A 13,632-nucleotide genomic window follows, 5' to 3' on the forward strand; every position below is an offset into this window, starting at 1 on the left:
TCTCACTCAAATGTTTGGTGTGTTTTGGAGTCAGACCTCCTTGCTTGATAATTTCTGAGCAGATCTGTCATCAGTACATGTGCTTCAGAAATAGCTTTTCCAATAGAGGTGACGGGAAGAGAGGGACATTTTTACTGCAACTTTAATGTAGTCAACAACCCTGTGTGTTGGTCTTATATCAGAGCATAATATTCAAAGGTAAATATCATTTATAGTCCATACACACATCTTTTTAGAGGATTAAAAATATATCTGAACCAGTCCAGAACATCCTTACAATAATAAGCACTCTCCCTAACACAATTTATTTTTTTTGAGGCTGAATCATCAAGCTCCAAGAAATCCCATCCACATATACATACATTAAAGCTCAATAACCCACTTCATGTACCTATCACTTGAAGTTCAGGTTCCACATTTGTAGTGGCATCTTCAAGCAGTGACACCAGCTTAGCTGAAATCTGACAAACAGATTCAATGTTGCTGAACAAGGCATCCACATCAATCTGCTCACTCTAAAACGCAAAACAGATAAGTAGATACAGGAATCATGCACATTTTTACTTCAGAAGACATTAATTTAGATAGTTGAGAACAAAAATAACAACTAGATATAACAAATGGACACCAGATAAAGCACTAACACACATTCACGTTCTGTGATACTGATATTTGCTGTGGTATGGCTCATCCAGTCAGTGCATCTCCCATGGACAGTAATGAGAAACTTCTGCAAGAGATTTTAGATGTTCTGCTGCACTTTTCAAGTCTCATTTGGTATAGCAGCCATCTAGTAGTAAAGTTAAGGCTTACCAAACTTGTCTACACCTATATGCTAACCTGTATTTGTAATCCCCATGGGGCACAGCGAAGACTCTTTTCCTGCTGGCAGCCACAAAATGTAAACTGCTACAGAGTATGAGGCAGTCAAAAGAACATAGAGGTACAGATAGCAGGCTTCACTATCATAGAGCTATTATTTGATGCACTAGTATGGTGAAACATGGGCCTCTTTTGGGAGTCTGAGTGATGTGGTTGGGTACTGAGGGCCTTTGCAGGGCATTATTGTATTAAATTAGGTATAGTTCTACTTGACAAAATCTACAGATGTCCTATTTTGTTAAATTACGGATAATTCACCTTTATATTCACTTTTAGTATGATGTAGACAAAGATATTCTCAGACAATGTGTAATTGGTTTTTCATTTTTTATTATTTCTGTTTTTTAAGTTATTTAGCTTTTTGTTCAGCAGTTCTCCAGCTGGAAATTAGAGCACCTATCTTGTTGCTAGGATCTTGTTTACCTTAGCAACCAGGCAGTGGTTTGAATGAGAGACTGAAGGAATAAAAGTAGCAAATATAGCAATAATAATAAAACTGTAGCCTCAAGGAGCAGTAATTATTTAGGTGCCGGGTCAGTGACCCCAATTTGAAAGCTGGAAAGATGTAACAGATGAAGGCAAATTATTCAAAAACTATAATAAAGAAATAATCAAGACCAAAACCAAAGTTATTAGGAATAGAACATTCTATAACATAATATGTTAAATGTTAACTTGAAAGCAACCCTCAGGGAAAATTAATTTCTTCTCCTCTTCCTACAGTTGCTCTGATGACTTCTGCCACTTTTGAGATGTTCCTAAAACTTTCATTTTGGGTAGGTTTATGATATTTTGGTAAAGAAGATTTCACTACTTACATGATTGCTTCTAAGAGGTGTTACTACTTCTCTGATGCAGAGCTCCAAGTCATTCAGATAGTCCTTCTCTGTCTGGATCAGCTCACCTATAATCTTAGTCCTTTTGATAATCTTCCTCTGTTGCAGCTCCTCTGAAGATTGCGTTGGGGATACTGGAGCTGATGATGAAACATTTGGGGCCATTTTTTCTGTTAAATAAAAAATAACAAATATATGGCAAGGTGTTTCAAATTTCCATAGATGTCCAGCAGTAGTTTGTTTGGTGAATTAGAATTACATGTAACAAGGAATGAGAAATATAAATAATACATCATTAGGAAAACAATGTAGCAGATGAAGGCAAATTATTCAAAAACTATAATAAAGAAATAATCAAGACCAACTGCAAAGTTATTAGGAATAGGACCTTCTATAACATCATAATAATAAAAAAACACTCAAGGGCATTTTTATATAAACATTGCTCTCTGTATCTACTGTCTGTTTTACTTACTGTATATATATATATATAAAATTGTACTTGAAATCCCATTCCAGACCTGCTCATGTTATCTTATAATAGAGTGGTCTTTCAACTAAGGCCTACAAAATGTATTAATAAGAAATAATCCTGACTATATCATCAATTATGGTGTCTCATATAGAAGTGTTTTTTTGAGGTTCTGGTTGCCTGTTTACCAGGTGGTCATTCAAATCTGTAGATGGCTTTACCTACTACAATTCCTAAAATTCCATGTACAGCACTTTCCTGCTGTCCGTCCACTGCATGGCATTGACTCTAAAAGGAAGTTCTGGTTATGTTGCTTATTCTGCTTAAGCACCCACCACATGAAGGCCAAGTTGAGGCAATATATTCTTAAAGTTCAGCATATTGGCCTTGCAGTGCTTTAAGCCTAGCGGGTAAGCTCAAGGTTAGTTCATGTAAATGGAAATTTTAGCAGCAATAATGGGCTTTCATCCCTGAATTCCTTCTACTTTGCATACAAATATGGATGTCTCTCCTTAATCAAAATGAGTATCTAGTGGATCCAGTTTTCTGGCTCTACATATGCTGATTGGAAAATCTTGCACTGCACTGATGAGCCCAAATAAGGGTGATACAGCTCTGCATTTGGGAATACTATCAGCACACTGTCTTACATGTGCCTTTAAACCCAGTAGGAGAAACTCAGTCTCAAGGGTATTCCACATAAATAGAAAATTTAGAAGCAATCCTTGGTTTCTTTCCAGAATTCCTTCTGCTGTATAGTCATAAACTATGCGTAATAGGTTTCTTTTAACTTTACTAATTTATTAAGGCTGTGTTCTCTCTATCACACACATATAAGAGCAGCAACAAGAGGTCCTCTGTACTCACCCATTATCAATATATATAGGACATTAAGACATTCTGTGCATTAAGCAACCAAGACATGCCCTCCAATATACATTTAACAAAGGGTCTGCATTTTACCTGCAACTTACTAGGAAGACCAGGGGTAACTTTGACATAGTTGGCCATCTTGAAGTATATTGCAATATCTGGACAAACAATCACTGTTTTGCTTAAAGGGGAGGGCATATCTTTGTAGCTTAATGCACAGAATATCCTCATGTCCTATATATTGATAATGGGTGAGTGCAGAGGACCTCTTGTCTTTGTATGAATTTTGTGGTCACAGCCTCATTGCCTTTCCCTTGTTTGTTATAAACATATAAGAGCATAGTAGCACTGACTGTGAATGGTACTTTCAGTTTTTAGTGGCCAGGTCTAATATATGCAACCATATTTAACATTTTGCTGTGTATAAGACTATATCAAGCATAAGCAATGTGTAAGCATTAGGCAGAGTGAAGACACCATTGTGACAAATTTGTTGCATGGTTGTGGTGGCCCACCAATGCATTGTTTGCACAGCATGGCAGTTACAGAGTAAATAGAGAATAGAAGATAAATACCTGTGGGCTGGAAGACCACTAGTGATCCCTTTCCAGGCTTCACATTACAAATTGTTTATTTCATAAAAGAAAGAACATTGGTTGCTGATAGGAAAAATAAATGCTGACTGTTTTTTTTTACACAAGACTGGGAAGAAACATAGTTCAATTATTTTCCTGTATCGGTTTTAGCAAGCAAAAAATGAAGAAAAAAAAAAAAAGAAACAAGATCCACCTTGCATTTGATTTAGACGACAAATTAAATTTAAGGCAGCCCCAGGGTATTGCATGCCACCAAGCACTGTTTATATTTTCACAATTTCTGCCAATTACTATAAATCAGGTCTGTAAGTCAATGGGTGAGCAATATATTCTGTAGCCCCCATAAGTTAAGGCAAACCCAATAATCCATTCTCCAAATAGATTCATACAGCCAAAGTCTACTACAGAACCTGCTTTTATTTTATATAGTTTTTATATATTTTATATTTTTTAGTTATATATGATTGTAGCCATGCACTAGTCATCATCCTCATACAGCTGCTAGAAATCATAAAAACCCCAAACAATTGTAATTGTCATACTGATTCTGTTTTTGTAAATATAGAATATTAAACCTGCATCATCCTTGATATGTTTGCTTTTAGGGCTGAATCGGCAGGTGGAGGTAGAATCCCTATTGTTTCTATCTCCATATCTGACGATTCAGCTCTCAACGTCAGTGGAGGGAACGAACTATCTTTCCTACAACCAATGGTCGTTATTGTTAAGGTGTATGGTCACCTTTACTGTTCTATGCTTGCCATTCCCTAGAAAAAACGGGGGCATTTTTAGCACACTCCAGTACTTTACTAGATTTCCATTCAGATAAATCGGTAGTTCATGTTTCAGTGACATTTTCTTTAGAAACCTTTAGAAAGGTTGTGTCCCCTTGACCTAGGCCAAGAGGCTTAAAGCACTGAAGTTATTTCAGTGGTAGAACAGAGGAGTCTATTGTGCGGTGTAGGTATTCCAGTCAATGCTGCTGCCAAGCAGAAGTACTTCCAGTTTTAAATGGTTAAAGTCTCCCTTTATATATCTGCCAAATATTTTAACATGGGAAATAAATGTCAGCCCCAGGTCTCCTTTACTGAGGTTTATTAAACAAATACCAAACAGCTTCTTACATACATATTAATCAGACCCATTGTTTCTTGTAGCAGTTGTAATACAAGTTGCAGTATCTTTCTGTATATTTCCCTTCAAATTCACTGAGACATTAAATTAGCAGTGCGGTATGAAATTAGCAGTACGGTATATATATATGAAATTAGCAGTACGGTATACATGTATCCAATAAATACTAATTCAAAATTCTCCTTTCAGTTCTTTCTGTTGACACTGATGCAATATGTTCAAATAATGATCTAAATGTACACAGGATGTTTTATGGTTCTGGAGCAGTTACAATTCCATACCTCTCTTAGTAACACCATAAAATGCACCTGGGCTGTATGCACTGTGCAGGAACAATGCACCACCATAAAATGAAGTCATGCTAACCCTGAGCATTGTTTTACCAATGCTATATATGATATAAAAAGGTCAAAAGCATACTGCAAAATATTTTTTTTCTTTAAAAATTACTTTTTATCTGGCATTTTTAAAATTATTTTCTAGGCCCCAATGTTGTATTTTTAAGCTTCGAGAATATGAGGCCCTGGGTAATGAAGAAGTTTTCTGTGGGAGGTAGAATACTATGAATACCTACAACTCTCCAGTTCTGGATACACTACAACTTACAGCACCTCTCACCAACCTTCAGATACACCTAGGATTCTGGTACAGGTATGGGACCTGTTATCCAGAATGCTTGGGGCCTGGGGTTTTATGGATAAGGGATCTTTTTGTAATTTGGAGCTCCATAACTTAAGTCTGCTAAAAATCATTCAAATATTGAATAAACCCAATAGGCTTGTTTTGCCTCCAATAAGGATTAATTATATCTTAGTTAGGCTCAAGTACAAGGTACTGTTTTATTATTACAGAGAAAAAGGAAATCATTTTTAAAAATTAGAATTATTTGCTTATAATGGAGTCTATGGGAGATGGCCATTCCGTAATTTGGAACGGTTTCCGGGTAAGGGATCCCATACCTGTAGTTGTATTTCAGTATGCAAAGTGCCACTTTGATGCAAATACCTTTTTTTTTACCATAATGCATTAAAATGAATGCAATTGGGCATGGTAGCTAAATTGATGCAGGCTGCAAGTTACACTTTAAAAAATAGGACTGCACCATTTCTGGCGCTTAAAGTTAACATGTCTGTTGCAAGTGATCTGGATTTGGACCGCAGGGTTGCCAAAGATCATTTGGTGACTGCCAAACAAATGTATCTTTTTGTGTATATCTAGATTACTTATAGAGAACAGTTTTATTATGAATATCAGACACGAAGCATCAGATTGCTTTGTTTTATGCTAGCTATCCTGCATATGTTTATATGACATTGTTGTATGTGGTTTTCTTTGTTCAGCAGGAAAGAGGAACATTTACAGCAAACAGACATAAACTAACCAACTGTTGAGAGCCCTGTTTGTGAGCTGTGGTTGGAAAACTGGTATAGCATGAAGTACAGGTATAAAGAGAGTATTCGAGCAAAAGCTCAGTTTGTATGGCACACTGCAACACAATAAGAAATGTATTGTTGTAATGTGCTCTTAGCTGTTTCAAAAATGTTGTCATCTTAAATGATTTTGAGAGACAGAAATGAGAGACAGGAATTTAGAACTGAAAATACAATAAAACTAAACTGTATTGTAAAAGCATTTGTATAAAAACAGTGGGCCTTGTTTTGTATGGATTGTAGACTGAAGGCTGGAAAAAAATTCTACTCAAAGTAAATAAGGGCTAGAAAATGTCTACATTGCTGCTGTTATTAGATATTCTTGTTTATCTTTATGGATCAGCTCGTGCTGAAGGAAGGAATATATGTAAATCAATAATATATTCTCTTTTTTAAAAGCATACTGACATTAAAATAAAAAGAGGCAATTTTTGTCTGAAACCTAGGTTTTGCAAAAACAAAAAAAACCCCAAAAACATTTACTTGGCTTTTGAATGTGTTATTCTTCAGTGCATTTATTTTCTATATTTATGTGGCAGTCTCTAGGTCCTTTATGAAAAAAGAAGTCTTTTTTGCTTTATAACTTTAGCTCTGCATAGATTTGAAGTAAGGGGAAATGGTTTTAAGTCTCCTGTGTGATTGATGCTTTTATATCGGCATGACTTGTTTCCATTTAGAATGCTGGTTAGTAGATTGAAAAGAGAATTAAAACCCTATAATATCCCTTTAGCATTCACATACAGAAAGATCCCTTATCTGGAAAACCCTAGGCCCTGAGACTTTGGGCTCAAGCCAGTGTGCAATTTTGTATGTAGTCCAGTCTGATTTTTAGGGTACTCACAGCAAGTCATTCACATCATGTGACCCTAGGAATAGTTTCAGCACACTGGGGTAAAGTTGTTGCTAGCCTAGCAACCCATAGCAACCAAGTATTTACTGTTTGAAAGCGAATATGGCATCCATTATTATGGGTTACTAGACCTAGACCACTCTACAGTGTTTCTGAGTTGCAATTTCATGCCACTCCTACAAGAATGGTCATTTATGTTACATTAATCATTACTGGTTCAAAAGTCTGAGGGATAAAATATTTAATTATCTGAAAATCACAGTGTAAATGGCATCTAAGGAGCCATTCAGAAAGAGAGGGAACCTTGGGGGTACACAAGGGGCTAGAGAGCCCTGTAATTACTACCGCCACATAACAGCACTGCTCTCTGTTGTGGGTGGGGTACACTGGAAGGGCTAGGCACAAATGGTGTGGTGGTCAAACACAAGGCGATTTTTTACTTTAAAACGACCGATTCCAGAACGATCCGATAATATCGTTAACTTATCGTACAGTTGATGGTGTACAAACGATCGTCGGGCCACTGATCGGCCTAGCATTATCAGACAAAACATTGATCAGCTAACATCTGCCAGTTGGTGTGCGTGCCAGGCATTTGTTGTTGAACAATTGTTCCCTGCGCATGTCTTGATTGCCAGCGGTCAACAAACATATACTGAAGTACACAAATGTTCTTTGTGGAACCTTAATTTGCTTACTGCAGGGTTCGCTAAAATGTGAATGCTACATATTACATAACCTTTAATAAAATGTGTTTTTTTGGATAGCGCAGCAATTTGCAACCATTTCCAAAATGCTGGCAAAACTGCCCAGAACTACTGGTAGAGTAGGGTATAGCACACACAGAGCCATGGGGCAGGCAGGAGTATGGCACACAGAGCTTAGGGCAGACAGGGGTAAATACTGCTTCCGAATACAATGACATCTTTTCAAATAATCTCTATAGATGGCATACGTATGGCAAACAGATCATCAAACGATTGCGTACCGATTAGATTGTTCATCGCAGAACAAGTGAAATTGGCTCATGTATGGCCACCTTTAGGGTCATCATTTTGCAGCCCGTAGCCTTATCTATCATCATGTTAAATTCTTTTTCTATTTGTGATGTATATGCTTGTAAACGATATGCTTTTGTGACCATATTTACTTACAGAAGGTGAAGTTGTTGTGTGTGCAAAGCTGATAAATTTCTCCCCATATTTAAAAAGGAACTACCACAAATTGACACAAAGCAATATGGTGGTAGAAAAAAATCCAAAGCCAAAGAATTACATGTCACTATGGTGGGATCCTTACAAAGTAATGTGCAAGGCATATCATAAATAACACTGTTTTACTCTTTTACTTTGTTTTAAAACAAAATACCAATAAGGACCCAGATTCTTATTTGCATCTCATCTATCTTGCCTATATTTTTTTGCTCCTATTATTATCCTGTAGGCTGATGTCCCATGGAGAGATTTAGTTGCCTGCGTAAGATCTCTGCTACTGCGGGTGACTAATCTCTCCAAAATGCCTTTTCACTGGCAACAATATGAATCGCTGGTGGAAAGGCCTACACATCACTGAAGTCGCGCAAAGTTTCCCCTGCAGGCAACTTTACACACCTTTAGAAAACTGATTTGTATTGTTGCCAGTAGAAAGGTATTAGGGAGAGATTAATCGCCCGCAGTAGCAAAAATCTATCGGGGAGACTAAATCTCTCCATGGGACATCAGCCTTAGAAGCTACAAAGGACTACACTACAGGTAAAGATGTGTAGCTGTGACTGGAATTGTCTACTTGCAAAGTCCTAGGAAAGTCAATAAGAATCATACTGCCATGGAGACCATCCTTGAGGCACTGTCACACAGGTCAACATTCCACAGATACCAAAAATGCCCCATAAGATGCATGAAATCACTATGCAAACAGAAAACACACAGAGTGGGACACACAGACAGACAGTCACCAGTCAGTGTAGGGTACCAGGATCTTACTAGTGGCTTCCTAGGGCACGCCATCCTAGGTTCACCCACTGTATAATTCCTACAGACAATCCTGCCACACATACCCAACTAAAATCTATATACTCCACATACAGCTCTGAAAAATTCTGTTACTTTTGTAAAAAATCTGTCAATCTATCTTTTCCTTTCTCTATTGGTAGATAGTCTTTAAAGCCTGTCCATCAATTACCTATGAGTGTGACATGCCCAGTAATATCAAGCAGACTATTAATTAGCAGGAAGTACTGGCATAGTTAGCTCTCCATTGAGTTATGTGTCCCCAAACTCTACACCACGCACCTTTATACAGCACATCCCTATTCCATAATTAAACGTATTATAAGAGCTAATGGCCCAGATTGGTTTATTGTGTGATAATCCTATTAAAATATATGGCTCCTTGTCTTATCACACCATGTTTTTTAGGGCAAAGTCACACGTTGAGTAGGCTTCTTTCCCCCTGCGGTGTGACTAGCCTAGTTCACCAGCAAAAAAACCACCACTGGAGAACATGCCAATACAACTCCAAAGCACTTTTGCAGCCAGTGGCTTTAATGGCAAATGGCTATGTAGTTACATGACTATGTGTGTCACTGCACACATAGAATGGATTTCAGTCTGAAAATGTACGCTTTGTTTTTGGACCAAAGTCAGTTCCCATACTGACAGGTGGTTGGAAAGTCAATAACTGCCTGCCTGGGCGGCATGGAGCGATTTGCCTCCACTGTAAAAACACACTGTGTGACACAGGCCATTGAAAAAATCAGGAAGTGAATTAGGCGATTATGAGTTTTTCCACGCTGAACTGACTCTGGGCCAGTATATCTCCCTACTTCAAAGTACAAATATTTAATGGTTGTATTCCATAACATACAAAAAAAGCACTTGTCCTGCTGCCTTGTGCCTTTATTTTGCCACTGAACTCCTCAGGGACTTTTAATGTTATATTTAACAGTAGGAGTACATTATCCCATTTACAGATACATATAAAGGGCTTCATTTTTGAAATCACGAGTTCGAATCCTGAATGGGAAAAATTCGGATTGGATACGATAGTTTCTGAAGATCGCAAATATCACGAAAATGCTTATGAAAAAATTGTATTAGTCACGATAATATTGTATTGGCGATCTGAAATTTTCGTACCGAACGCTTGTAAACAGTGGGAAAACCTTTCTGACCTTGATCCTTCTGTTTGCGATTTTGGAAGCCTCCCAAAGGAATCAATGGCACTCTGCAGCTCCAACCTGGCCCAAGGAAAGTCACGATAACGAAGCTTGAATGAATCCGAAACTTTTGTACTCGGCGCAACAATGCGATTTTGTCTCACAAACTTTGACACAAAGTACGGAAAAGTCGCGCAAGGTACGGAAAAGTCGCCGAAAATACATACAGAGCGTTTGAATGCTCAGAGCGTCCATGGATTAGTAAATGTGGCCCTAAGTCTACGACAGCACCAAACAATTCTAAATCAAATCGAATCACTTCTCCCCACCAATGCTCTACAGTTTGGCCCTGCCTTTATAAAGAAGACATCAAAAGAAAGGTGATGTGGGCATTTTGCATTTCTGAATAACAAATAAATTAGTACAGATGTAGAAAGTATTATGGCAGCATAAATTACCATGTGTTTGGACTCCCCAGCACTACTTAGATCTGTTCCTCATGTCAGGCAGTGAAAAGGACTATCAATGACATCATCTTGCTTGGTCGGCTGCCTGGCAAGTGATAGTAGCAAGAGTGGGGAGGTAATGTTTCTACTTTACATATCACTGCCTGAGACCTCACTTGTTCTGCTGATTATAGTGAATATAGTTAGGCTAAGGTGCAACTATTCTTAAGCAAGAGGTTAGGTAGGTAGGTTAAACATACAGTTATATAATGACACAAAAAGGCAGAATATTGCCTCTAAAAAAACTTATGCTAATGTTTCCCATTAATTTCTGGATGACATGATGTCTTTCAGCCATGTGTTGTGCAGTAATTCCCTGCATCCACCAACCTCTCTATAAAGTATTACTTACATAGTTCCCCTAAAACCTGAAAAAAAAACTGTAACCCGCAAAGTGCTACAGTTATTGTCCGAGTGTGATACAGAGAACATAGGTACATGGTAAATGAAGGTTGAAGGAGTTGCCAGGAACAGTACTTAAAGAAAAGTCTAATGGCAAAGGATTTAAAGCAGGAGATTAAAACTGGCACACCCGTCTGCTGCTACTAAATCCCCCAAGCATTCTCAGTGAGCTAGCTTGCTGGGGATGCTGGTAGGTGAAGTTAAATGGCTGCAGAGTTTCACATACAAATAAAAAATGGCAGTGCAGTGGTTGCCTTGGTTCCATCCTCACCAGGGCACTGTCTGCATAGAGTTTGCACATTCTCTCCATGTCTGTATCGATTTGCTTTTGGTACTTTGGATTTCCCACCACACTTTGTTTAAATACACACAGGTTAAATGGCTCTTGGTTAAACTGACCTTATTTTATGTGTGCATGTCAATGTAATATAAACTGGGGCATTGGTTAATGTGAACAAGCTCTATGCACTATATACATCAAATTTAATAACAGTAAAAAAAGGAACTTTCTCCATACTGAAAAGCAGCACTGTCAGAAGCTCCAAAACAGAAAACGTAATTGGTTAACCATAGTGTGAGTGACAGGGACCTTAGCTTGGAAGCTCCACTGGGGCAGTAACTGATATAAAATATATATATATAATCTGTATAGTACCAACGTACTATATACATAAAGAATAATATTAAAAAAAACATTGCATTATTCCTTTTATGTTGAATGTGCATGTGGGCACACATTTTCCTAAATGTTTTTATTTAATATAAAATTAATAGAGCATAACCCATGTATAAAATACTGAGAACAAATGAGTAAAAATTGCAGTTAACAATCAAGTATATTTGCTCATAGTGCAAATGAGACTATATTTTCTATAAAAAATATTACATGCTAAAGGTGGAAATGTGCAAGGTATCCTGTGGAATTCTAGAATACACATTTGTAGGCTGGTTTGGCCCAGCATAGCCATCAAAACATTGTATGAGTTCTTAGATGCTTCAAATATGCTGCAAATATGGTGGCAATGAAATAGAGCGAATGTCTCATTTTTCCACACTTGCAAATGACCAACAGATGGTTCCCCAGGGCTATTTCCACTTACCTTTTAGCTTCTGATTATACTCTGTCCTGTCAGACTGACTCCTGCGCAAGGTGCCTGAGATCCCACAATCCACATTATTACTGGGCTCCACAATGGTGTCAGTTTTTCTCCTTTCTAACATGTACAATCTACTTTTCAGGAAGGTCAGATTCCTTCTCTTTGGTAATACTGTAGATGTATCCTTTCCATTGCCTTCCTTGGCTTCCATGGTGTGTCATTTGATTTCTTTTGCTTGTTTGCCCCAGTTTTATTGTGACAGACCCCAGATCCAGCAATGGAATGAGTCAGCTCTCCCTGGAACCGATCAGCTGTGTCTATACTAGTAACCTAGCTCAGGCAGACACCTGTACAGCACATTGCTCCACCCCTATGAAATCATAGTACAGTGTACCTGAGGGCTTGTCACCTGAGAGTCTCCCAGCACGAGCAGGCAAACCAGCATTGGCTGCCACAAACCAAGAGCTAAAGTTTACCTCCCAAGGCAGAGGTGTGGGCTGCATCCCTTAACTCCTTCAATGAAAGAGAAGCCAGCAATGCGTACACATTCCTTGCCCCTTCATCCCTAAGGGGGGATGCAACTTCTAAAAGCTGTCTCTTTGTTACCATATCCCTATTGTTCAGTACAAATACCCAAGCTCACTTGGAGCGCTTATCATATGCCCTACAAAAAAAGTGTTAGAGAGACTTGTGCTCTAATATGTGAAATTACAATTGTTCTAAAAGTGTTTTGTATGTAGATGAAGGTGACGCAATTTTCTGCCACGTTGATATTGTAATGTAAGTCCAATTTCCTTGCTTACTAAGAAGTAAAGCTAACAAGCCAAGCCCTCTCACAGCCCCCACAGTATTATTGTCCTGCTAGTAAATGAATGAAAGAGCGGGATTTGGCGGTGAAAAGAAAACTGGTTTTAGTGCACTTTTTTTCCTAGCCTGCCATGCACTACTTGCTTAATTCACTCAGATAGCAACCGTATTTATTTTACTCTTAGCATCTGTGTGTGTTGGACTGTTTCATTGATTTATGCATAGCATAACATACTGTTATTTAAGGCAGAGTAGCATAGAACAGCAGGAACCAAAAGCTGTAATTACATAAATACAAAAGCAAGTTAGAAAAAAACACAAATTCTTTCAATCTAAGTAGCCCGGAGGGCATGTGTGTGCCCCTTCCTCCACTATCCAGCCCACCACTGTTGTTCTTAAATATTGTCTCATTAAAATGCAGCACAACATGCCTGTGCTGCTTTCAGATATATTTTTTAAACTAGGGGAATTTTGGTTTAATAAAAACAAATTCTGCATCTCTCTGATAAAAGGAAAATATCCAAAATGAGAGTCCAGAGAGTCCAAACAACGTTTTCCTTATAAAAAACTAAGAAGCTTCTATTCAAATA

The 13,632-nt window shown here is 37.9% G+C and overlaps 1 protein-coding gene across 1 annotated transcript in view; it reads right to left on the bottom strand.

The window, feature by feature from the left end:
* Window positions 1-12,821, bottom strand: part of arhgef38 (Rho guanine nucleotide exchange factor 38) — a 35,713-nt gene extending 22,892 nt beyond the window's left edge. The window contains exons 1-3 of the mRNA XM_002934776.5: window positions 12,239-12,821; window positions 1,701-1,888; window positions 392-515 (exon numbers count right to left, since the gene is read on the bottom strand). Of these exons, the coding sequence (XP_002934822.2) occupies window positions 392-515; window positions 1,701-1,888; window positions 12,239-12,446 (520 nt within the window). The 5' untranslated portion in view covers window positions 12,447-12,821. The remainder of the gene's footprint in view (window positions 1-391; window positions 516-1,700; window positions 1,889-12,238) is intronic.
* Window positions 12,822-13,632: the final 811 nt, after the last annotated feature.

This window comes from Xenopus tropicalis, chromosome 1 (genome assembly GCF_000004195.4).
Source record: "Xenopus tropicalis strain Nigerian chromosome 1, UCB_Xtro_10.0, whole genome shotgun sequence".
NCBI lineage: Eukaryota > Metazoa > Chordata > Amphibia > Anura > Pipidae > Xenopus > Xenopus tropicalis.